Genomic DNA, 23,662 nt, shown 5'->3' with positions numbered 1-23,662 from the left:
AAGGAACATGTGAATCAAATGTGAGATTATATTGTTCATTTCTTTTCCCCAACTCTCTCTCACAAATAATCTCACCACACATAAGTTTTGTCATGCCATGTTCTCATGTAATTCCATAAGCTTGAAACATGCAAGCAAAAGTGAATGTACATGGATGAAGGCCCTCAATTTGCCTCAAAAACTTGCTTGGAGCTAGGCCATGATCTTATTCGATATCTCTTCCAAAAATATGCACAAGATTGAGACTACATTAAACAAGAATCTCAAATTGGATGTTGTGCTATAAAGCCAAGTGATTGGACTCTGCCACCTTAAAAATGCTCCAAGGTAGTCTCTCTATATTCTTTGTAGTTACCAAGAGACAATGAAATCAAATGCACTTGGCTCAAGCTTTAAACTCAAGTAGACATGCAAGCTTTCAAGCAGTGTAGAGCATAGAAAGGCTGATGAGATGCTAAGTTCATAGCATTTATCTTCCATAGTCAAAGCGTTGGCTTCATGTACCATCTACTATGCTGAGAAACATTCAATAAATATATTTTGTAAACATGTCCAGAGACATTATGGATCACATGGAAGTCATGAAAAACTTGTTTGGCGATGCATAAAGATCATGAAAGGCCATAGTAAGTCAGGTTGCAATTGGTCATGACAATAAGATAGGTTGTTTTGGGTAGCTCAAATGGGTCAAAAAGAACTTTGCAATAGAAGCTTTAAGAGCTGATTTATAGGGATGCAATTTGGAGATGCTCGAGGAACATACATAGAGCTACTTTGAGTAGGACACAAATCTTTTGGATGGTGAAGAGCACCTCTTGGTTTTGTAACTTAAAAAAGTATCATCCCTCGTCGCCAATGGTGAATTTTGTAAAGGAGAAGAGGGTCTCTTCTATTCTAGGTTAAAGAAAAATACATAGCAAAAGATCTATTATAAATACAAGGTTCACATGAGGCGCTTATTGTTGACATTGCACCACTGTACCATGTGACAAAGAAGATCTATTAGAAGCACAAGATTAAGTTGACACAACCCAAAATTTAATGGCAACTTTTATGTGGGTGCCAACTCTACCATGCATAAGGATCTATATAGTGTTAACATTGGAGTTGAATGTACAACTTGCTGGATTGTTCTCGTTGTTGTGAATAATAGGTATAGAGCGGTAGAAGACTTGGCGAGTGCAAACATGCTCATAACTAGTGCATATTTCTTGCACTCTTACCCTGACTCAGCATTTATTCGCAATTGTCATGTGGGTGCCAACTCCACCATGCATACAGATCTACCTCTCGGGATTATGTTGGCTTGCTCTGTTCTTTAGATGGCTCCCTTTCCTTTAACGTGGTGGCACTTAGATAAATGATATGTGGGTAATGTAAGGAAAAGGGATGGGAGAAGGGGGTGACCGGGAGGAACCGGCCGAGGCGGTAGAAGAAGGGGATCCCCTTTGCAAACCCTTGTTTGTGAAACGTGTGTTGTGTGTTTGTGTGAAGAGCTTGGGCTTCGCTTCTTCGTTGCAGCCTCTTTGCTTTGTCTTCGTGTTGTTGGTGGGTGTTACAAAACAACGCACATACAAAGCTTGCTGGTGAGTCTCTCTTCAAATTTTAAAACCCACCATTTTCAAAAGTTCCTTCTTCATCTCGCGAGCTCGCTCTTCTGCTCTTCTCTGTGTCTTCCCCTGCTCGATTTGGCTCTCAATTCGCACCGCCCACCTCTGTTTTCTCGCATCCCCTGTTTCCCTTCTGCTGCTTTGCAAGCTCCCATGGCGTTCTTCCTGCTTCGCTCTCTTCTACTTACTTTCTGCTTACAGTTGGCTGCTTTCTCTCGTTTGATCTCGTTCTGTGGGTTGTCTCTGCAGGTCGTGAGATGAAAGGAGCCAAGGGGAAGAGCGGGCTCTCCAAACAGGCGGACGAAACGTATGTGTTTCTGAATTCACTCTCCCGTTTTCGTAGCTCTAGCACGCAGAGTTGTTTAGTAAATTTCTCTGTCTGTCAGTATGCCTCACAAAAAGCCGTTCCAGTGCATACAGAACAATTTTATATGCACATTCTCAATTTGCTGAAGTTCTCACACAGAATTTGTACATAATATGATTTGAGAGATGCAAACGTCTTGATACTTAGCTGGACATCTTTCCAGTAGAGTAGATGTCATGTGGGAAGAACAGCAGCATCATTTTTTCCAGAGTACGTGCAGTTTGGATGCACATGAAAATTGTGCAATCGTCAATGAACATCTTATGACTGGTTTTTCTTTCTTTCGTGTGAGGCGACCTTAATGTGGCAATATACACTAATTTTATTTGCGGGAAGTTGGAGAACCTCAGCCACCAGTCGGCATGTATGATAGCTCTAATGGAAGGCTCACATTTTTTGAGAATGAGCAAGGAGAACTCCCGAGTGCTTTGTGGTTTTGAAATTGCCTCCACCTTCCCTCTAGAACAAAATTGTTTACATCAGGGATGAGACAGAAAGAAACCATATGACATGACTCTGGCTTCCTTTGGAAATACCGGACTTTGCAAGAATTTATGTACCTTAGTGTCCCAATTTCACAAATTCATGAGTAACTTCAAGACCCAGTTACAATTTATTGAGAAGATTGATTGCAGTGGACTTTTGCATCATCCTTTGTCAGTTATGCACATTTGTCCTTCATATATGTAGTTTTTCCAATAGGATTTTTTGTTATGCTTGCACAGATGTGAAACTGCATGTTCCAGTTAAATGTCAACGGATTTATGCATGACATTTGTTTTTTTGATCTTGTAGCAACTTGAAGAAGAGAAAGCAGACTGCCAGCAAGGAGGGTAAGGCCAAAAAGCAGCCTGTGAGCAAAAGTAAGAAAGAGAAGAAGGATCCTAACAAGCCGAAAAGACCTCCAACGCCTTTTTTTGTGTTCTTGTAAGAAACAATACACTGTACACTTCATAGTTTGAGTTTTGATAACAATTTCAGCTTATCCATGTTTATTACCGACTTCATTGCAGGGAAGAGTTTCGAAAAACCTTCAGTGCTAACAACCCAAATGTCAAAGCAGTCTCTGCTGTAATTTTCTCATATACTTCTAGAAGTTGCTTTTTTTTTTCTCTGTTCTCACAAATTGGCAGCGCTTAGAAGGTTGTTCTCTTTTCTTTCCCTAAATTGGCAGCTCCTCATTTGAGCTTCCAGATTGTGCGTGGGTGAGTACTCAGGCCATGCATACTGAATGTTCTGCTCTGTCTGGTGGATACTTATTTTTAGTTTAGTGAATTCTAATGTATACTTTCTCTTCTTTATCTCTTTACTTTATCCCTTTACTTTACCTCTTTACTTTACGGCTGTTGTCTCGTTTGTAAATGCAACTTTTTGGCTGTTGTGGCAAAATGTAAATAAATTGTATTCTCTCTTCTTAACTATAAGGCTGTTCTTTCATTGTAAGTCGTCTTTGTTGTCATGGTCAAATGTAGCTGCATTGAGTTGCTCCCCCAGGGTGTGTTGTTTGAACCAAGTGAAACATGAATTTTACTAACACCTCGCTTTTGTAGTAGGAAGTGTGAGTTATTGTCACAATTAGCATTTGCCAGTACGCTTTTCTCTATACATGGAATAGTCTTTCCTGTTGTGAGCCTGCATTATACTGTTCTTTTATGTGCTGACAGGTTGGAAAAGCTGGGGGAGACAAATGGAAATCACTGAGTGATGCGGTATGCTTATTTTAGTATGAGATGCCAAACAAAAAGACTATTTGGATATGTAACTCATTCAGTATGTCTCTAATACAGGAGAAAGCTCCTTATGTTACTAAGGCCAATGCAAGGAAGGTGGAGTATGAGAAGAACATGAAGGCTTATAATGCGAAACAGGTGTACAGTTTATCGGAAATAGTGGCGTACTCGTCTTTATTGAGTACTTTTGTGGTTGTTTCAATCAGCTCTCATTGTCTGAAATCAATTTTTTTTTGATGAAGGACAAAGCTTCAGATGATGCTGAAGAGGAGGAGTCTGATGCTAACGAGGAGGAGGGGAGCGAAGAAGTATGTGTATTGTTGATTCGTGGATTGTTTAGGTCAAAGTTTTGCGTAAGTTTAGTATATGAAGCAATATTGTATGGCTGGAGGGTTTGGTCTGAATCCTGATAGATGATAGATCACAGTTTTGATAGTAGTGCCTTTCCTTATGTCTCAATGTGATGTATGCCTGAAAAGAGCCACAGCTGCCCAGCGAGTTTTGGACCTGTATTAATGGAAGGTTTTGCTCTAAAGCCTGTTATGTATTAAATACATTGGGTACATTATAGATAAAGGAGCTAATTAAATAAAGGGCTGTCCATTCAGTGTCAAAAAGTACTTGGAACTTGAGACATTATGTGTGCATTGTAAGTGACATGCAAACAAATGAAGGCCCCCTCTTAGTCAATGTATTGAAAAGTTAGAGATAAGGGATGTTTAAGATAAGAGAACATTTATAAACTGAGTATGACAACATAGGTTTCTCCTGAAGATCACAAGCAATTGGGAAAATGGTCGCACACATCATAAATTTTTTAATGCTGCTAGCCTGTTATTGATAACTCGGTGATTGCTATGCATTGTGCCCAGGAGGAAGACGATGATGAGTGATAAGCAGGAACTGCAAAACTTGGTGCATGCGCGACACCAAAGGTTTGCAAAATTGCTTTGATGGATTTTCATTTTGAGAAATAAGCCAGGTCTTGTTTACTTGTATATTTTCCTGATTTTACAGACCTTGTCCCGACTTTGAAGAGGGAAGTTACCTTTAAATTGACCTCCGGGACCTAATTTGCATTTAGCTTTGTAGAAGTTGCAAATATATAAGCGTGTAAGTCTACCTTTTTATCAATGGCTTTGTAACATGTAACAGTCCTCTCGTGTTAAGGACCTGAACTTCTGCCCACTTTCAAAACTGAAGTCTTTTGATGCTCTCCCTGTCTCTCTTTCTCTCTCCGTGATCATGCCTTCGTATGCCTGTTCTAGGGAGAGGACATCTAATGGTTTGAAATCTAGTGTGTTAGTCTTTTAAGTTTATGCATAATGGATCATGGTTGCTACCTTGTTATCAAGATTTTAAGTGTTCTAATATGAATTGTTGAAGAAATGGTTTGGTTTCGGTCTCAAGTTGATCACTGAGCTCGCATGAAAGCTGAGCTTATACACTGCAAGGGGACATTTTTTCTACTGTGCTGCTTTTCAATGAGTGATGACTACCATAGGTTGTGACTGCGTTGTTTGGCAATGAAGGAGGCTACTGGATACTTGCATTGCATGCTCTTCATCTTTGTACTCATGTGTTTGCCTGCATAATAACAAGGAGGAGTTTTGGGTACTTACTGTTACAAACTTGTTTTTTCTGTCTGTGGATGTAAGAGTCGAATTAGGTGATGGTCACCCAAGATATCTGCATGTTCTTTTTTGTTTTGCCGAAGCATTCCCTCCAGCAAGTGAGCTAAAGCTTTGCTGTTGTCTTTTGGCTTGCTTTATTGACTGTTGAGCACCAAGTAAACTTCTCTAGTTTCTGTTGTAGACTCTCCAAGCATTGATTGTGTTGCCATAGCACCATGCTTCTGCAGGTTTGGCACTTGCACATGCAATGGATACAGTTGGTTAGGTCATTTCATCATTCACATGCCTCTACTCTAGTGTATGAACATCTGTGCTTTTTTACTGCCAGTGCCAAAGAGTGAGTTTGTTTGGGTAATGGATGCGATATCTATGATGCAAATCTCAAAGGAGAATATATGGCACATAAGAAATAGCCATTGCCAAAGAGAGTTTGTTTGGGTAATGGATGCAATATCTATGATGCAAATCTCAAAGGAGAATATATGGCACATAAGAAATAGCTCGATACAACTTGCATACTAGAATGCAGATGCTATTCATATAGTTGCAACTAAAGCCTAACCTTCCTCTTGTGGTGTGGGGAAGTATGTAGTGGCACTATGCCCCGACATATTTGGTATGAACTCCAGAACCAGATGATGTCTAGACTTCAAAGATCAATCTTGCATACTAGAATACAGATGCTACTGTGTAGTTGTAACTTAGACCTAACCTTCCTTCTGTGGTATTGGGGAAGTATGTAGTGGCACTATCCCTAACATATTTGGTGGAGATGCTAGAGCTAGATTACAGAGAGGTAGTAATAGGTGCTCCAATAATTCATAGGCACATGTTACCTTTATGGCTTGTGAAGTAAGAGAGGAGAATGTTGTAATCTGGCTTGCGTGTCATTTATGCTAGCTATTCTTGAGTAGCATGAAGGCTCTTCCATGAGCAGCTTATTGCATGGCTTTTGAGGTAAAAGAAGGGAGCGTTTTTAATCTGACTATAGTGTGAGCAATACTAGCTATTCTTGAGTCACGAGTTTAGAGCCATGGAGACTCTTCCAAGTACTACCAAAGGAAGACATGCTAGAGGGAAGAGGGGAGGTGCGTCTCGACTAGTCACTAGGATTGCTTCTTTGTGCATCCTTCATCTGGAACAAGAGTATGAAAATTCATTTCAAATTCTTGCTTTCCATGGCTAATTAGAATTGACCATTTTCAGAATGTAATCCCCATAGAGCAAATGGCCCTCCTTGCAAAAGCTTTTGCAAAATCATCAACAATTGGAACCTGATTTTTGATTGTCACCTTATTCATTGACTGCATAATCTCAATGCTCCTAGAAATAGTAGTTACGAGATTGATGTTGGTACACGCAATTGAATAATAGGGGTGGTGTAGCGAAGCAAGGATGTCCTTTCCTAAACTTTTGGTATGTCTATTGAAAGGTGCTAGTCTTTATTGTTAGAGAGGGAGATAATCTTTATTGATAGAGAGGGAGACAGAAGTGCACAATTTTGAGGCACTTGGATACCCTTATTATTTATGTGGACGACTCTGTTTCCATTGTTGACTTGTCAGAGGGGCTATAGGGGTAGGTGGATGACTTACAAAGCTATTCGTAGGATAGACCCTCTTGTGATCCTTAGCAAGGTAAAGGTGACGATTTTTAACTTGACTTAAAGCCATCATTAGGACTACTTTTTCCTATGCTAGGCTTTCATTAAAAGCTAATACAAGCATAGTTGAATGTTAACTTCTCTCTCTCTCTCTCTCTCTCTCTCCCCATTTCTGAGTAGAGGAGAAGTGGTGGTCTAGCATTAACATACCTCCCCTTTCTCTTTCCACTTGCCAAACATAAAGAAGAGAAAATTATGAGGCCTTCCCTTGCATGGATGATTGCAAGGTCTGTGAATGCTTAAAATAAATTTACTATATCTATTAATTTAACTTTTAAATAAAATATAAATCTTGGCTATGTGATGAAAAGCTTAGATGGGAAGGGAAAAAATTGATGGAGTATATGAGAGAAGTGAATTGTGTCCATTGTTGAACGTTGCTATAGTGTGACTTAGTAAAATTCGTTGTATGGTTCATTGAGTGTTCTAATGCTATTACCCCCAATCTCAAAAATTGACATAGTTTAAAGATTCTATTTTGGCCATACTCACAATTGTGAGTGGAGATGTTACATTAATTTAGTAAAGAATGTACAAGGCACCTCAAGCTCAACATGTGCCTTGAGGGGACAACATTTGCAAAAAGGGGTTGTACGACTCATAAGTAGGAGACTGTGATTTTTCCTTATCTAGTAGCTCCTTGGAATGAGCTCGTCTCTTTTGATGGCTATTCCAGGTTGAGTTAGTAGAGTAAGCTAAACCAATTTAGGTAGACAAACTTCAGACAACATATCAGATAGAGACAATAATACTGAAATGGAAATGACACACAGACTGGAAGTGGAATTTGATTGTGTACTTAGATCAATACAACTGGAATGGAGTACAACAATTTGAGCCAAAGGATTGCTATGAGCTTAATAGTCAAATGAGTACAAGAGCGAGATGAGCTCCAAGAATGATACTAAACACAAGAGCACAATATAATGGCATACAATGATCTTGTCAAATGAAGTAATGAGATCTATTAATAGTTGTTGGATTGGACCTCTGATTGATTGTCCATTGTGCAGTTATCAAAGTAATTGGCTTGATAATTATTAGTTCAATCCCCAATTAGAATTTTTGTTTGGGGGTTGTTCCCACTGTCTACATTTCCTTCCCCCCCCCCTTTCTTTGAATTTTGGAAATATTTCCAAAATTTTCAACGTGGCTGAAATATGACAATCTGAAACAAATTCAAAGGTTCCTCTTCATATTCTGAACTAGCGTCCGAGATTGGTGTCGGTGGGGTTTCATATGATATGGCATAATACAACTTGATCTTGACTCCATCGTAGACCCCTGGCAACAATAACCCTGATAAGTTCTTCAACTCATTGTGCCATTCGAGAAAACCCAATCAACCTCTTAAGGACTTGACCAAGCCACTTTCAGATTAGGTTTCTTCGGGCCTAACTTAGATAGATATAGCAACATTAAGTCTCCTTTTTTGAACTCTCTAACTTTGATCTTGTTGTCATGCTAGTTCTTCCTTCTCTACTGAACCACCTCTTGTTCTAGCATGGCTCGCTACTTGATATCATCCAATCTCAGCAACTCATCCAGTCGTTGCTTTAGATTTGCATTGAAGTCCATATCATGCTCAATTGCTAATTTGAGACTGGGAATGACGAACTTCATAGGTACCATTGCGTTTGTGCCATGGACCATCTTGAAAGGTGTCATTCCAATGGTAACCTTATAAGTAGTGTGATACGCCCATAACGTAGTCTGCAACTTCTCACCCAACTATGAGGCTCCTTCTACACAATCTTTGTCAGTATGATTTTTATAGTCTTGTTGCCGCTTTCAGCTTGTCCATCATAGCGAGGATAATATGGAGTTGGTTTCCTGTGCTTGATCGAGAAAATGTCAATTGGGATCTAAATAAAATAGGTTCCCTGATCTGACACAATTTCTATCGGACAACCAAATCTGCAAATGACATGTTCATATAAAAACCACGCTGTAGACTTTGTAGAATTCTTTGGTAGTGCCTTGGTATCTACCCACTTGCTGACATAACAGGTGGCCATCACAATATACTTATTATTTCTACAGGTGACTTTCTTGAATGGACCCATAAAGTCCAACCCCCACTTCATGAATACTCCCAATGGTTGAATTGGTCTCAAAGGAGTCATGTTTATTGCCGTCCATCCTTTGACAAATATCACAAGTTTTGCAGAAAGCTCTTACATCAACCATCATTGTCGGCCACCATAGGCTTGCTTGTAAGATCTTCCTGTGTGTGATATCAATGGAGAAGTGTCCTCCATAGCTCCCAATGTGAGGTTATGTAATGACCTGCATCCTACCCTACATAGGCACACATCTTCTAAGAACTCCATCAATGTCGAGTATGTACAAAGCTTCTCAATGATGGTGAACTTTAAACTTTTCAAAATCAATGCCTTTTTTGTTCGCCTGGGACCAATCCTCTGAAAATGCTCCATATTGAAGGAAATCGTAGATGTCCTGCCACTCAGGATTTGGTCGTTCCTCTGCTAAATTTTGTAATAATTCAGCATCCACTGGATTAAGGCTCAATGAAATTTCAGAGTACCCTTTGGTGCTTCTTGACAAAAAATCTACACCACAATAAATTTTTGCGGCTTATGAAATATCTTGAATTTAAACTCCATCAGGAACATCATCCATCTAATTAGTCTCCCTTAGATAATAACTTTGCTGTGATAAAAAATAGGAGAGCCTGATGATCGAGATACAAGTGAAACATGTTGCCCAAAAAATAATATTTGAACTTTGTATGGCTAAAAACCATTCCCAATGCCTCACGCTATGTAGCCCAATATCCCTGCTTAGCTGTGCTAAACCGACAACTGGCAAAGTAGACTGGGTAGTCCGTCTTGCCATCAGACCGGGCCAATATTGCTCCATCGCCATAGCAGATGCATCTACATGAACATGGAAAATCACATTCCAATCTAGTTGGCAAAGTATTGGCTTCCTGCTGATAGCCTCCATCAACTGACTTCACATTTCGGGGTCCATATAAACTTCTTCCCCTTCTGAGTCAACTCATCTAGAGGAAGGGATTTCGTTGCGCAAACATATAAATAAATTGTATGTAAAAATTGACGTACCCCAAGAAGGAACTCAATTCAGATACATTAGTAGGTGTCGGGCTTGCTAAACACATTTCACCTTGCCTTTTGCCATTCCAATACCATTTCTAGAGAAGATGTGTCCCATAAGCTGGCCTTTCCACACTATGATACCGACTTGAATGGATTCAGACATATTCTCTTCTCCTTGGATCCCTAAAAAACCATCTCCAAAAATAATAGATACATTTTCTTTGTTGAGAAGAAAGTGAAGTTGTCCATAAGAATGGATAGGAATTTGTGCAAAAACTCACTGAAGATCTCTATCGTGCATCGCTAAAAGGTGGCTAGAACATTGCATAATCCAAATGGCATTACCAAATACATGAATGTTCCCCGTTGAGTGATGAATGTTGTTTTGGCTCGATCTTCTGGTGCAATCTTCAATTGATTGTAGCCACTATAACCATCCATAAAGCTATATATTTTGTGGCTAGCAATCTCGTCCAGTAACATATCCGTAAATGGGAGTGAAAATAGATCCTTAATGGCTTCCCGGGACGGTCACTTTTTAGAATGTGTATGATATCGCGTGAGTTAACCGGAGAGGATTATTAAAAGACCAAAATGTATAAAAATGTATACATACAGAGGGGGGTGGGGGTTTTTTAAATAGGCTCACAGTGTAAGTATAGTATGTATATTGGGGTATTATTAATTACCTCTTGAACGCATGTGATATAGGGTCTTTTGATAAGTGACTGCCCCGGGAATGGCTTGGGCATTCAACTATCGGTAATCCACACATACTCATAACTTCCCATTCTTCATTGGAACCACTACAATTGGAAAAAGCCAATCACTCTAATGAACCCTCCTTTCAGTAGATTGTTGATTTCTTTCTTAAATTTCTTTGCATAGTTGGGGTTCATTTGATATCTCTGCAGCCGTACTGGTTTGGCATTTGCTTTCAATGGTATTAACCCAATTAGTTCCAGCTTCGTTAGACATGAATCCAACAAATTCTGGTGGTTCATGCTCGCAACTCTCCATCATTGTGTTGAAATTTTTCCAAAAAAGGATTTGTGTCTCCTCATCTTCCTCTTTACATTCACATATTGTAATCACCTGCAATGCTCTCATGCTGTATACAAAATACAAATAACTATAAATAGGTGACTCATATCAAAATATGCTATCTAATATATTTTTATAAGCTCACTAATTTGGGATCATAAATTGAGCATGACATAGTTTCCCATCCTTCGATCCGGTGAGTGTGATCAAAGTACACGCATGCACTTCTCAAATCTCCTGTCCCTCCTTGCCTCATTCGATTGACAAGTTCAACTCCTGAAGCAGGTCCTTTTGTGGACGACAAGCTTCATTCCTCTGAATTGCTCCAACGGTTGAACATGGCTACGATTTGGACGTTGAATTCATGTCGAGATGAGGACATCTCGATTTCTTTAAGGGGGGGAGGATGTAGCAAACCAAGTGTGCAATCAACATTGTACAATAAGTAGCAATGCTAGATTGTTTTTTTTTTTCAAAACTCACAATTGTGAGTGGTTTATATTAACACAACCAAAATTACAATTTCCTGTCATGCTCGAGACGAGCCATGACAACTATACCGGACATAACAACATCGGTTGTTGACAGGAGAGCCACCCCAAGGAAAGGAAGGAGTCTGCCTCTTCACCCAAGTATGTTAGTCAAGGTCTTCTTCCATTTACCAGAACTCGTTTGCTTCTCAATTGCGATGATCGTCCCCCTGCTTTCTTGGATTATCTCTACGAATTTAGTTGTTATAACGGTGTTCTCAAAGATGCAGCAATTTCTTGCTTTCCATACATGTTTAAAGTAGTAAAATCTCACTACTTGTGTTATGATAAGAAGCACTTGACTTTTATATACTTTCCCTCCCAAGAAGAGATCATTCTTGTAGAAACCAATTTTCCAGGTTTTTTGAACCCATTGCAGATTTTTCCTGCGAGGCCACTAACTTTTGGGCATTCCTTGAAAAGATGAGTGAGGTCTTCCCTAGCTGATCTGCATTGCGGGCAGCGATCCGGACCAATTCCCCTTGTGATAACCTTCATGCCAGTCGGTAGGGCTCCCCACAACACCTTCCAAACAAATACCTTCATCCTATACGCCAATACAGGTGCCATATGTTCTTCAAAACTGTTTCCCATCTTGATTCTGACCATTGCTTGCCCCATAATTTATTGAGTGGAAAGAAAAATTCCTTTGAATACTAAGTGAGAAGTACACTCCCTTGGTTTGTGGCTTCAGAAAGTGTTTGTTCTTCGATCACTGCCAGGCTTTCCACTCAAACTTGGAATCACAATCTGGCATATACCACTTGTTTAGTTGTTCCAAGGCTTTGATGATTAGCAAGCTTTCAATCCCGTTCAGGTTAAACTGACTAGCTAGTTGGTATGTATCTTTCCAATAAAAACTGTTGTAGTCCCAAAGCTGGCCAATACGCTTGATACCTTTATTATTAATTTGTCTGGAAATTTCCCTCTAGAAAGGCATCATAGAAATGTTTACAACCTTAGAGAGCCAAGGGGACCAATGAGACAAGGAGTTGTAGAAGTACCTTGCCAGCTCTCCCCATCCCAAAGACTCCGTTTCCTTGTTCCATTTTCGAAAGAGCTCGCCTGTAGATCCTCCAAGTTTAAGGATGGCCCAATGAGGGCAGAGAAGCTTATCATGTATCTCCAACCCTTTCCACAGACCACCTTTCGAGCATAATTTAGATTTTTCCATCATGGCCCTTGCCATACTGGCCCAAGCCTGGTCTTGCTTTGTTAAATTCATCACAAACTTAGCACATTGGGCCTTTGCATGGATGCTAGGGTTGAGAATCCCTAGACCACCTTGCTCCACAGGTCTTGCAATTGTCTCCCAACTAGCCCACTGCCAAGGTGTAGAGTCTTTTGTGTTGTTTTTCCATAGGAATCTCTTCACAGGTTTCAAGGACTCTTTCCAGTTGCATTTGAAAAGCTTAAGAAGCGGATCGTTGAAGGCTATATACGGGAGCATAAAAGAGTTGATGACTTTAATTCTACTCGGAAAGGGGAGAAGCACAAATTCCCACCTTCTCATCTTGGTCCTTAATTTCTCCATAACCCAGAGAAATATTTGCTTGTGGGTGAAATCCACCCCTAAAGGCGCTCCCAAGTGCCGGAAGATCTCACCTTTTGATACAATCTCCCTGGTCCACAAAGATGAATCAAATGCGTCGTCCTAAGAGAGAGAGAGATCAATCTTGACTTTTCAATGTTACACTTGCACCCTGAGGCAAGGGCGTATGTTTGCACAATTTCTAGTGCCTTCCTGATGACTTGAGGGCACGCTTTGAGGAAAATTAGGGAGTCATCCGCAAAAAGCTTAGCCAACAGCTGGTCGTTGTCAGGAAGAGTTAGTCCTTGAATCTGCCCTTTAGCAACACTATCTTCAAGTAGTGTTACTAGAGGATGGGAACCAATGGAAAATAATAGAGGGGCAAGAGGGCAGCCTTGCTTAATGGATCTTTTAACCTCAAAGTCTCCCACAATCCTTTCATTAAAAAGAAGCTTCGAATGGTTACCAACACACAGGGTACTAACGAGTTGGCACATGCGGGGTCCAAAACCAAGTGCCAACATGACGTCCTCAAAGAATGACCAAGTGATTCTGTCGTAGGTCTTATCTAGATCTAGTTGTAGCAGGATACACTCTTGCTTAGTGAAAGCAGCATATCCAATACCGACCATTACTGCCAAAATGTTATCATATATGGTCCTTCCCTTGATAAAACCATGTTGGTGGGGTGTGAGGACTTTGTCTAGGATAGGGAAAAGCCTGAGCGCTATGGTTTTGGCTATAATTTTGTAAGCAACTGACATCATTGTTATGGGGCGCCAATGCTTCAAATGGGAGCAACATACTTGTTTGGGCTTGATGAGGCCCCTTTTAATGCTCAAGTCTAAGACTCCATTATTGAGGGCTTGGTTAGCCATTCATGACAGGGGACTTTAAATCATCCCAAAAATCCAGGAAGAATTCAGTTGTCAACTCGTCCCAGCCAGGGGACCTCTCCTTGCCAAGAGCTTGCAATGCAAGAGAGCATTTATCCTCGCTCAATGGCTTTCTAGAGGGTTGGCTTCGGAGAGGGGAATCCTTCTTTTGACTCTCCTAAGAAGAGTAATTGTGGCAAGGTTAGCCTCACAAGAGCATTCCTCGAACTGGCCTATAACCAGTTGTAAGTGGCTAAGCATTAGTTGCGCCATTTCATCTGGATTCTTAACCTCCTTTCCATTCCCATCTATGAGCGAGTGGACCAGGCCCCTATTCCTTTTGACTTTGAGGGCCCTAAAGAAGTGAGCCTCATTTTCCTCCTCCAGATGGAGAAAGGTTTCTCTTGAAAGGATTCTGGCCTTCCTTACCTCCTCCAGTTGGTGGTTAGAAGCTTCCTTACCTTCCTTACCTTCTTGCTTTTTGGTGGTTAGAAGCTCTATTGCATCTGCGAGCTGTTTAAGGTGCCCTTCGATATACTCCTTTCTTCTTGGGCATGTAGTTTTAATTTCTTTTTTCATCTTCTTGGTGAATATGTCCCAAGCCCTAGGGCTTCCTGACTCCACATCTTTCCGAAGCTTACCCAAAGCTTTGTGAGTGAAGCTTTTGAAGAGCGGGTCCTTGAAGAGGTGAGCCCCAGATGATAGTAATCTCTTTGTCCCCTGGGGGCACTGATCATCCCGTTTAGATTTTTAAAAATTGATACTTAATGGCAAATGATTCGAAAGACACTGTGAATTAACTACCTTTAGTTCAAACTGTAACATTTAATGGCCTAGTAACTTGTGTGTAGCGGAAAATAGCATAAACATAGTGAGCATTTCATTAGAATAGATTCCTAATGAGCATAGCAAGAGTGCTTGGATGGAGAGAGCAACAGAAAGCATAACACCTAGTTAGATAGGCATTAACAATACTTCAAAAGAGAGAGAAGACAACAGTTGAGGACCGGATTTACATGGAGCTGGTCCCCCCTCCAAAAGGCTTTGTATTATAGGTTTCCCCCATCAAGGGAGACATTTTACAATACAATACTTTAGGTTCCTTCAATAACTTGCTAGTGCAATGAAGATGGAAGCTTCAAGCACCATGCACACACTTATAAAACACAACATAAATTCCCTCACGGTCTCAGACCCGAGACCTCACACACCTTCAAAGATGGTGAGAGCTAGCGGGGTATGAGAGTAGATTGAGAGGAAGAAGGAGTATTCTTACGAGAAAGAAGTATATCTCCTCACAAAATCACTTATAAAAGCTTAGCATAGCTTAGTAATTAGCATGTTAGAGGAGATGAGCATGCATTGAAGCTTGGCTCTTGGTTGGATTTGCATCACAAAGCCAAGAGTTGTTGGTGTAGGCCTCCCTTCTCACAAGCTTGGAGTAGATGATGAGCTTTCCATTAAAGCTTGAGAAGGAGAGAGAGTCTTCTTTGCTTCACACATGAGATTGTGTGAGTGTGTGTGTGATAATGCCTTGCCAAAATCAGCCCCCTCTCTCTCTTGGTCGACCTTCATGATTTTTACTCATGTTGGCATCCCATTGGACCCTGCAAAGCTTAGCCAATGATAATTAAGAAGCATAAGTGATAGCCTTGTGATATGTGTCTCCCTTTCCTCTTTTGTGAGAGCTTTAGGTATTTAATTAATGCAATTAAAATATCATTGGACCCCTTAGTCTTCTGGCTGATAGGAATTAGGCAAGCCATTGGGCTGCTGAATGCTCATTGGACCCCTTGGGAGACTATCCAATAGTCTTCTAGAGAGCTTAATTTCTATTGGTTCTTTTATCAAGTGTTTTTAAATGAATTAAACTAAATATACTCTAGCTTAATTCTCATTGGTCCACCTTTATGGCCATCCAATAGGAATTGAATGCATCTTGGGGGCAACTGGGCTAGGGAGCTGACATGTGTCCCCTATTCCCTTTGTGTAAAGGGAGCCTGCTAGAGAGAGAGAGAGAGTGTGTGTGTGTGTGTGTGTTTCTCTCTCATCCCCTACAAGAAAGGCTCGCCCCCTCCGAGATAGGGATGTAGGAAGATTTTTGAGTCTTCCCACAAGCATCCAATTTGCCCTATGTTTTGACCATTGGACCTAACCTTTGAATTTTGGAACCTTAGCATTTTGGAAGTCTTAATGGGATGAACCTTAGAGTCTGTGAAGCCCATTGTTTGCACATTGCTCTTTTGCAGATGCCCCCCCCTTTGGATCCCTATTTTCCCTCCTTTGGATCCCTAATGTGATCGGTCTGCCAGCTTAACCAATATTCTAGCTTTTTCTCCCTTGGTACTTTCCCATATTCAATGATCACTTTAACATGAGAAAATCATTTAGGAGAATTAGATATTAGTTATTATGACATACCCTCTCTCTTGAAATCATAGTCGTCCTCGACTATAGGGTAGAGAAGATAAAGCCTATTCATTAGTCCTTTTTCTAGCGGATAGAGGATCCCTATCTTACCCTACAACATCGTTCCAGAATGGATGACTAACCATTCGGTGCTTGAGAGCCTAAGCTGCCGCAAGCATGTCTGCGCATTAGTCCTATCAATCTTCCATAGTAGAGTGACAAGCTCTACTTGGTGTTTGGAAGACGTCGTCTCCGTAAACTTGATCCTAAGCATGCATACTACTTAACATTTGTGCACAATAAAGAAAAGAGAGTCTTATAAGACAAAAACTTTGTTCATTTTATACATTTGTACATTTGCTTACTTTAGGGAAACATTGTGAGCATTGACAAGGTCTAGGTTATCCTTTGATTGTATGCCTTGCATCCATCTAGCATCGTCAAAAGGATAGTTCTTAAACATAATAAGATACCGTCGAATAATCTTACCACCTCTTAATACCTTGTCTTCATGTCGGAGAATGAACTCGAATTGCAGCACCTCTTCTTGGTTCTCGATCTCCGGTGGGTCTTCAATAGTTGGTCCTTGAGGTGGCTCTCCTTTGTAAGGTTTTAGTAGGCTCACATGAAAAGCATTGTGTATGAGCCAATGACTGAGCAACTTGAGCTGATAGGTCATCTCATTGATTGGTCTAAGAACGTGGAAGGGACCATAGTACCCTTTTGCTAACTTAGCATAGTACTTTTGGTGTCCCGTAGGATTCTTGCCCGTCGTGTACCTTAATCGAGTCTTGGGAAATTTAAGCAAGACCCAATCATTTTCTTTAAAGGCTTGGGCTCTTCTATGCTTATCAACAGCAGCCTTTTGCCTTTGCCGTGAAATAGAGATAGCATCCTTAATCTTTTGGAAAGATTCTTGTAGGTCTCGGCTATACTCATCTACAACGAAGATCTTCCCGTGTACTTTAAGTAGCAGGGGACTTTTGGATCTTCCTTCAATTACCTCAAAAGGTGCCTTTCTCGTGGAGGTACGTACAGTATTATTGTAGGCATACTCCACTAAGGCTAAGTACTTCTCCCATTGAGACCTTTGATCTACTTCCGTTACGTAGTCTTTTAGTAGATCAAGAATTGTTAGGTTATCTATTTCACTTTGGCCATCCGTTTGCGGGTGATAGGCCGAAGAGAAGTTTAGCCTTCTGCCTAAATTCTCAAAGAGACCCTTCCAGAAATTATTGGTCATTCTAGGATCTCTATCCGACACTATGGACGTCGGCAAGCCATGGTACTTGAAATTTTTGTGATATGAAGAGGGTTGCCATTTGATGGGCTTTGATAGTCTTTTTGACAGGTATAAAATGAGCTTGTTTGTTGAACTTGTCTACTATTGTCCATATTCCCGTATTTCCATGGATAGACTTAGGCAATCCAAAGATAAAATCCATGGATATGCTCTCCATGGTGAATTAGGGATTGGCAAAGGTTGAAGCAATCCAGGTTGCTTCCCTCTATCGAACTTCATCTTTTGGCATACCACAATTTAGAAACATACTCTTGTATGTTTGCTTTCATGGGAGGCCAATAGAAATATGTTTCAGTCCCTTTTAGGGTAGACCGAATCCCTCTATGCCCCGCATAAGGAGGAGCATGAGATTCATACATTACTTTCTCACGTAGTGAGTTAGTAACGCATAGTCTATTGCCATAAAGAAGATAACCATCTTGTAAAGTAAATGGTTCCTCTTTCTTCCCTAGTGCAAGGGCTGAAATAACATCTCTAAAATCGGGATCAATAGCGTACTCATCTATCATAGAAGATAGATCATTGTGAGTTGCTATGGAAACCGCATTCACTCTTGGTCGTCTTGAGAGTGCATCGACTACATGATTATGCTTGCCAGCAATGTGAGCAATATGAAAATGAAATTGCGAAAGGAAATTTGCCCACCTCATTTGTGTGTCGAGCTTGGTCCGCGTCATGAAGTACTTAAGGCTTTGGTGATCCGTCCGCAGAATGAAAGGAGTCCCCAATAAATAGTGCTTCCACGAGTCTAAGGCACGTAGAACTGCGAGGAGTTCCTTTTCATTTATGCCTAGAGCTTGCTCAACAGGGTCGAGTCTTCGACTTTCATAGGCTCTGGCGTGCCCTTCTTGGAGCAAAACAGCTCCAAGGCAATCACCACAAGCGTCACAATGGACCTCAGATGGCTTTGAGAGATCCGACAGTGTAAGCATAGGGTTGAGAGATAAGCTTTTCAAAAGCATTGTTCTCCTTGGCGGACCATGTATACCTAACGTTTTTCTTTGTTAGGTCATGTAATGTTCCCACAATTTGTGAGAACTTTTCTATGGAGCTTCTATAGTATGCACACATACCTATAAAGCTTTCTTAATTCATGAAGATTCCTTAGATTATGCCATCCTTTTATTACCTCTAGCTTTGATGGATCCATTTGGATGCCATCTTGAGAGTTAATGTGACCTAAATACTAAATCTCTTGTAAGAAAAACTCACTTTTCTTTTTATTAATGTTTATTCTCTCGTAAGACTTGAAATATTACCTGGAGGTGTTGCTTGTGTTCGTCTAGTGAATTAGAGTACATGATGATATCATCAAAGAACACTCCAATAAAGGTTTGGTGAGGCCTGAATAGCTTCTCCATCAAGCGGTTGAATGTAGCTGGTGAATTGGTCAAGCCAAAGGCATGACAATGTATTTGTAAAGACCAAACGTAGTGCGAAATGCGGTCTTTACAATGTCTTGATCAACTATCCTTATTTGATGGTAGCCACTTTTTAGGTCAATCCTACTGAAGTAGGTCGACCCTTGCAGCTTATCAAATAGGTCTTCTACCCATGGTACGGGAAACCTATTTTTGATAGTGATCCTATTTAGTGCTCTATAGTCGACACACATACGATATGTGCCGTCTTTCTTTTGTACTAATAACACGGGTGAACAAAATGGAGATGAGCTAGGCCTAACCATGCCCTTCTCAACTAGCTCGTGCACTTGCCGCATAATCTCCTCTTATTGAGCTTGTGAAATTCTATAAGGAGGTTTACTAGGCGGCGAACTTCCTGGAAGAAGTTCAATTGCATGGTCATCATTGCCTTGTTCAGGGAGTTTATTTTTGCTTTTATAAACTCCCTTCTCCTTAGCTTTGTTGTTGTTGGCGTTGCCTTTAGGAGACTTTTGGGCATTGTCCTTCCCCTTACTCTCATTGTTACGGTCCTTGTTCTCTATGGGCTTAAGATTTCTCTTAGCCCCTGGTTGGAAATTGATTCGTGAAACCACCATGGTATGGTGTATGACCGCAGATATGGTGCGTGGCCTTTGGAAGTTGACATACTCCGCCATATCTTCAGTTAAGCCCGCACAAAATTGTTGTTTTTGCTCTCCAAAATCCATCTTTTTGAAGACAGTGGCTTTGAGATGTATGTCCCAAAACTTGTCTACATATTTGTGAATAGATTCGTAGAGAGAGAGCTTCAAGCTTCACCATTCGGTGAGTACTTTTTCTTTGGCATCGGTAGCCAAAAACTGCTTCATGATGGAAGCTCTTAAAGCTTTCCATGTTCGTGGAGCTTCACCGTTTGCTCGTAGGCTAGACCACCATTGCCTGGCGGACTTTTGAAAATGCATAGCTACATGGCATAGCTTAGAGGACTCCGTGAAGCCCTCATCTCCGAACACCGCATAGAATTGTTGGATGAAAGCGAAGACTTTGTCCATAGCACCAAAGGTGCCATCGTAGGTAAGGAAAGAGATGTTCTTTCCTCCCTCTTTGAACTTCTTGAGTTTGGACAATCTCTCCACGCGGCATAGGATTTCCTATGGCCTCTTCTTTTTTATGGTTCGAAAGTTACACCATCACTTTCTTCAGAGGAGGAAGAATTTGAGGAGGATGGAGAAGAGGGTGACCTCTTTCTTGCCTTTTTCTTTCCTTGGTCTTCCTTGTCTGCACCATCACTTTCTTCATAAGAGGAAGAGGATGAAGAAGATTGAGAAGAGGGTGACCTCTTTCTCGACTTTTTCTTCTCTTGTTTTCTGTCATCCCTCTTTGAATTATGGTGTGGAGAAGTGTGCGATGGTCTTCTCTGTTTAGGGGGTGCTTTGCCCACCGTCTTCGTGGAGCCATCTCCGCTGAGGTGGCAGGAGACTCACTTCTTTTCGTTCTTTTGGTGGGGGGTCTTGAGTTCTCCTTTGGGAAGGAGATGCGTCATCAAGTAGTAGATTTTTGAGCCCTTTGTACGGATCCTCTTCTTCTTCCCGAATCGAAGAGAGGTCTCCTTTGGAAGTCTCATAAGGAGGCTTCCTAGGTACTCTCTTTTCTTGGTGGAGAGTTTAGAGAATCCCATGAGCACGAAGCTGCCGTTGCACTTCACTCTGGAGGGATGGATTTGTTGGGGTATAAAGCCCAATGTGGTCGCCTAGGTAAGTGGGCGGGCCGCCAGGTATGTACACATATTCTTTTGTAAAAACCTAATAAGAACTCACTATGCTCTACACATTACAGTAGAGCGAGTTCACCATATCGTCGTGCTCTTCTTCTCGCACTCTCTCTCGCGTCGCACTTCCGCTCGTACTCCTTCAACTGGTATCAGAGCTCAGATCGAGGCTCGGGGCAGCACTGCAGGAGGCTAGAGTCCCCAACTCAGATTGGAGTGAAATTAGACAGGCGAAGACACGGCCCCAAATCTCGTGGGTGTGGCCGAAGGGCTCGGTGTGCTCAGAATTTCATTCTGAGGTCATCTCGGTCACCGTTCGGCTTCGACAAAGGACTGCGCAGGCCATTTTCGACTACGTGGTCTCGGCGGGTGCAGATCCGACTCTGCAAATTTGGGGTTTTCGGCCTACGACTGCAGGTGCTGAGGATATCGACACTTCCAGAGTGTTGATTTGTGGCTGTCTACACATCGAAGGACGGCTCACAGTTCTTGGAGGTGTGTCACATATGACACGAGCGCATCTACACACAGACTGTAGGCGACAGGCACTAGTTCGTCAGGTAGGTTGTGTTTGCTGCTTGATATTCCAGATTTCATCCTGACATTGCAGGAACTTCCACATGGGATGTATTGTCAGAGATGATGTATGTATGTTGAGGGTTTGCTGGTTGTGAGTCACGCAGCAAACAACCGCCGCAGCGGTTACAGCATACAGTGGGAAATTTGTGGATGTATGACTTTGTGGGAAGTCTATGTACTGTCAGATTTACTGCAGCCTTTGTTTAGGGTAGAGTGAGGTTTTATTGAGCTGGGGGATTCTCGAATGTTGAGATCCTTTCGGTGATACAGGTCTTGGAGCGATCCCTCAAGCACCCTTAGATAGGCAGCTAGGATGTATTGACTGTGAGTTAGACAGTTGGGATTGCATCTTTGCTTTACTGCCGTTGAGGCATTGTCACAGTCTATGCTTACAGGACAGTGATAGGACAGTGAGAGACAGTACAGGTGCAGGACAAGTTTACCCGCAGCTTATAGTGTCAGAGAGACAGTGTTTTTTGAGCTTTTTTTTTTTTTGGTCTGTTTTTTGAGTACACCAGAGCCATTTTACAAAGGAGACTGTGCCGAAATTTATGCAGAATCTGAAGCTTTCTTGGTTCATTTGACAGGTTGATATTGGTTCATAGGTCAATTTACAAGGGAAACTCTACTGAATTTTTCCCAGGAAAGTAAACCACTGTGAAGCGTAGCTATGGCTGGATCACAGGACACTCCTCTTTACAATATCAAGAAGATGGATGGAACCAATTTTCCATTGTGGAAGAAGCAGATTTGGCACGTGTTGGTACAAAAGAAGCAGATAAAACCTATAAAACTCAAGGGGATAAAACCAGAAGATATGGACGAAGATGAATGGAGCGAAATGGATGAATTGGCACTTTCTACCATTATGCTGACTTTGGCAGAAAGTGTTTACTTCAATGTAGCAGACGAGATGTCGGCTTATCAAGCATGGTTAAAGCTGAGTGATCTTTATGAGAAGCAGAGTGCAGCTTCACAGGTATAGTGGCTTAAGAAGCTTGTTGACTTGAAGATGAAAGAAGGGACACCTATGTCCAATCATCAGAATGAATTCAACACAATCTATAGTCAGTTGTCAGCTCAAGGTGTCAAGTTTGATGAACCTGTTAGAGCTATGTTCCTGTTGATCACATTGCCGGAAAGTTGGGACACTTTTCGCACAGCTTTGAGTAATTCTCCACCTCCAGATGGTTTGAACATAGCAGGTGTAGAAGGAAGTCTGCTTACTAAAGAAACCAATAGAAAGACAATGGACAAAGGCAAAGGAACAGCCTTAGTTGTCAGGGGAAGGACCAAAGAAAAGTACAAAGGTGGAAAGAGGAATCAGTCTCGCAGCAAGTGCCGCAGTGCTAAAGGCAAGAGTGACATAGAATGCTACCATTGTGGCAAGAAGGGTCGCATGAAAAGAGACTGCAGAGAATGGAAAGCAGAAAAAGGCAAAGAGAAAGCTGAAGACCATGGTGAGAAGAACAAGTCCTCAGTGAAGATTCAAGAAATAAATGTGACAAACACTGTTGCAGAAGATGACAATCTAGTGTCAGGAGACATCTACTTCTTGAAGAATACAATGGACTCAGCTCTTCTTACAGCATCTGATGGAAATGCACTGAGTGACTGGATTATAGACTCAGGAGCATCACTTCATGTGTCTCCAAACAAGGAGTGGTTTACTTCTTATGTGACCACTAAAGATCATGTTCGGCTAGGCAATGGGCAGACATGTGAGATCTTAGGTGTTGGAGATGTTCAATTGAAGTTTCAGAATGGCTCTTCTTTCACGCTGAAGAATGTGAGACATGTTCCCGCAATTACAAAGAGCTTGATCAGCACAGGTTTACTTGATGATGCTAGCTACGTCACCACTTTTGGACAGAACATGTGGAAGATATCCAAGGGTTCTATGACAGTAGCACATGGAGTAAAGTCTGGAGGACTTTACATGATTTACGTATCAAATGTCTCTAAAAATGTAATCAATGTAACCGAGCAGCCGAACGTTTCTTTGTGGCATAGCCAGTTAGGACATATGTCCAAGAAGGGAATGGAAATCTTGTCTCGTTCTGGTTATTTGCCTGGCTTTTCATTTAATGATTTTGAATTCTGTGAACATTGTCTGTATGGTAAGCAAACACAGCAGCCACATAAGCATAGAAG

The 23,662-nt window shown here is 41.3% G+C and overlaps 1 protein-coding gene across 1 annotated transcript; it reads left to right on the top strand.

The window, feature by feature from the left end:
• Positions 1–1,448: 1,448 nt before the first annotated feature.
• LOC147449059 (HMG1/2-like protein) lies at positions 1,449–4,923 on the top strand. The gene is made up of 9 exons (XM_086521557.1): positions 1,449–1,586; positions 1,860–1,917; positions 2,773–2,904; positions 2,991–3,048; positions 3,642–3,686; positions 3,765–3,845; positions 3,950–4,015; positions 4,580–4,642; positions 4,725–4,923. The coding sequence occupies exons 2-8, from the start codon at positions 1,868–1,870 to the stop codon at positions 4,598–4,600; spliced, it is 453 nt and encodes a 150-aa protein (XP_086377683.1). The 5' UTR covers positions 1,449–1,586; positions 1,860–1,867; the 3' UTR covers positions 4,601–4,642; positions 4,725–4,923.
• Positions 4,924–23,662: the final 18,739 nt, after the last annotated feature.

Source organism: Adiantum capillus-veneris, chromosome 10, assembly GCF_014529385.1.
Source record: "Adiantum capillus-veneris isolate H3 chromosome 10, ASM1452938v2, whole genome shotgun sequence".
Classification (NCBI taxonomy): domain Eukaryota; kingdom Viridiplantae; phylum Streptophyta; class Polypodiopsida; order Polypodiales; family Pteridaceae; genus Adiantum; species Adiantum capillus-veneris.
The sequence above is the reverse complement of the archived record's forward strand: the minus strand, read 5'-3'. Positions and strand labels throughout refer to the sequence as shown.

Coding starts and splice junctions, on each gene's coding strand:
- LOC147449059 (XM_086521557.1), top strand. CDS start 1,868: ATGAAAGGAGCCAAGGGGAAGAGCGGGCTCTCCAAACAGGCGGACGAA. Junction 1,918..2,772: donor TCCAAACAGGCGGACGAAAC/GTATGTGTTTCT, acceptor TTGATCTTGTAG/CAACTTGAAGAAGAGAAAGC. Junction 3,846..3,949: donor AGGCTTATAATGCGAAACAG/GTGTACAGTTTA, acceptor TTTTTGATGAAG/GACAAAGCTTCAGATGATGC.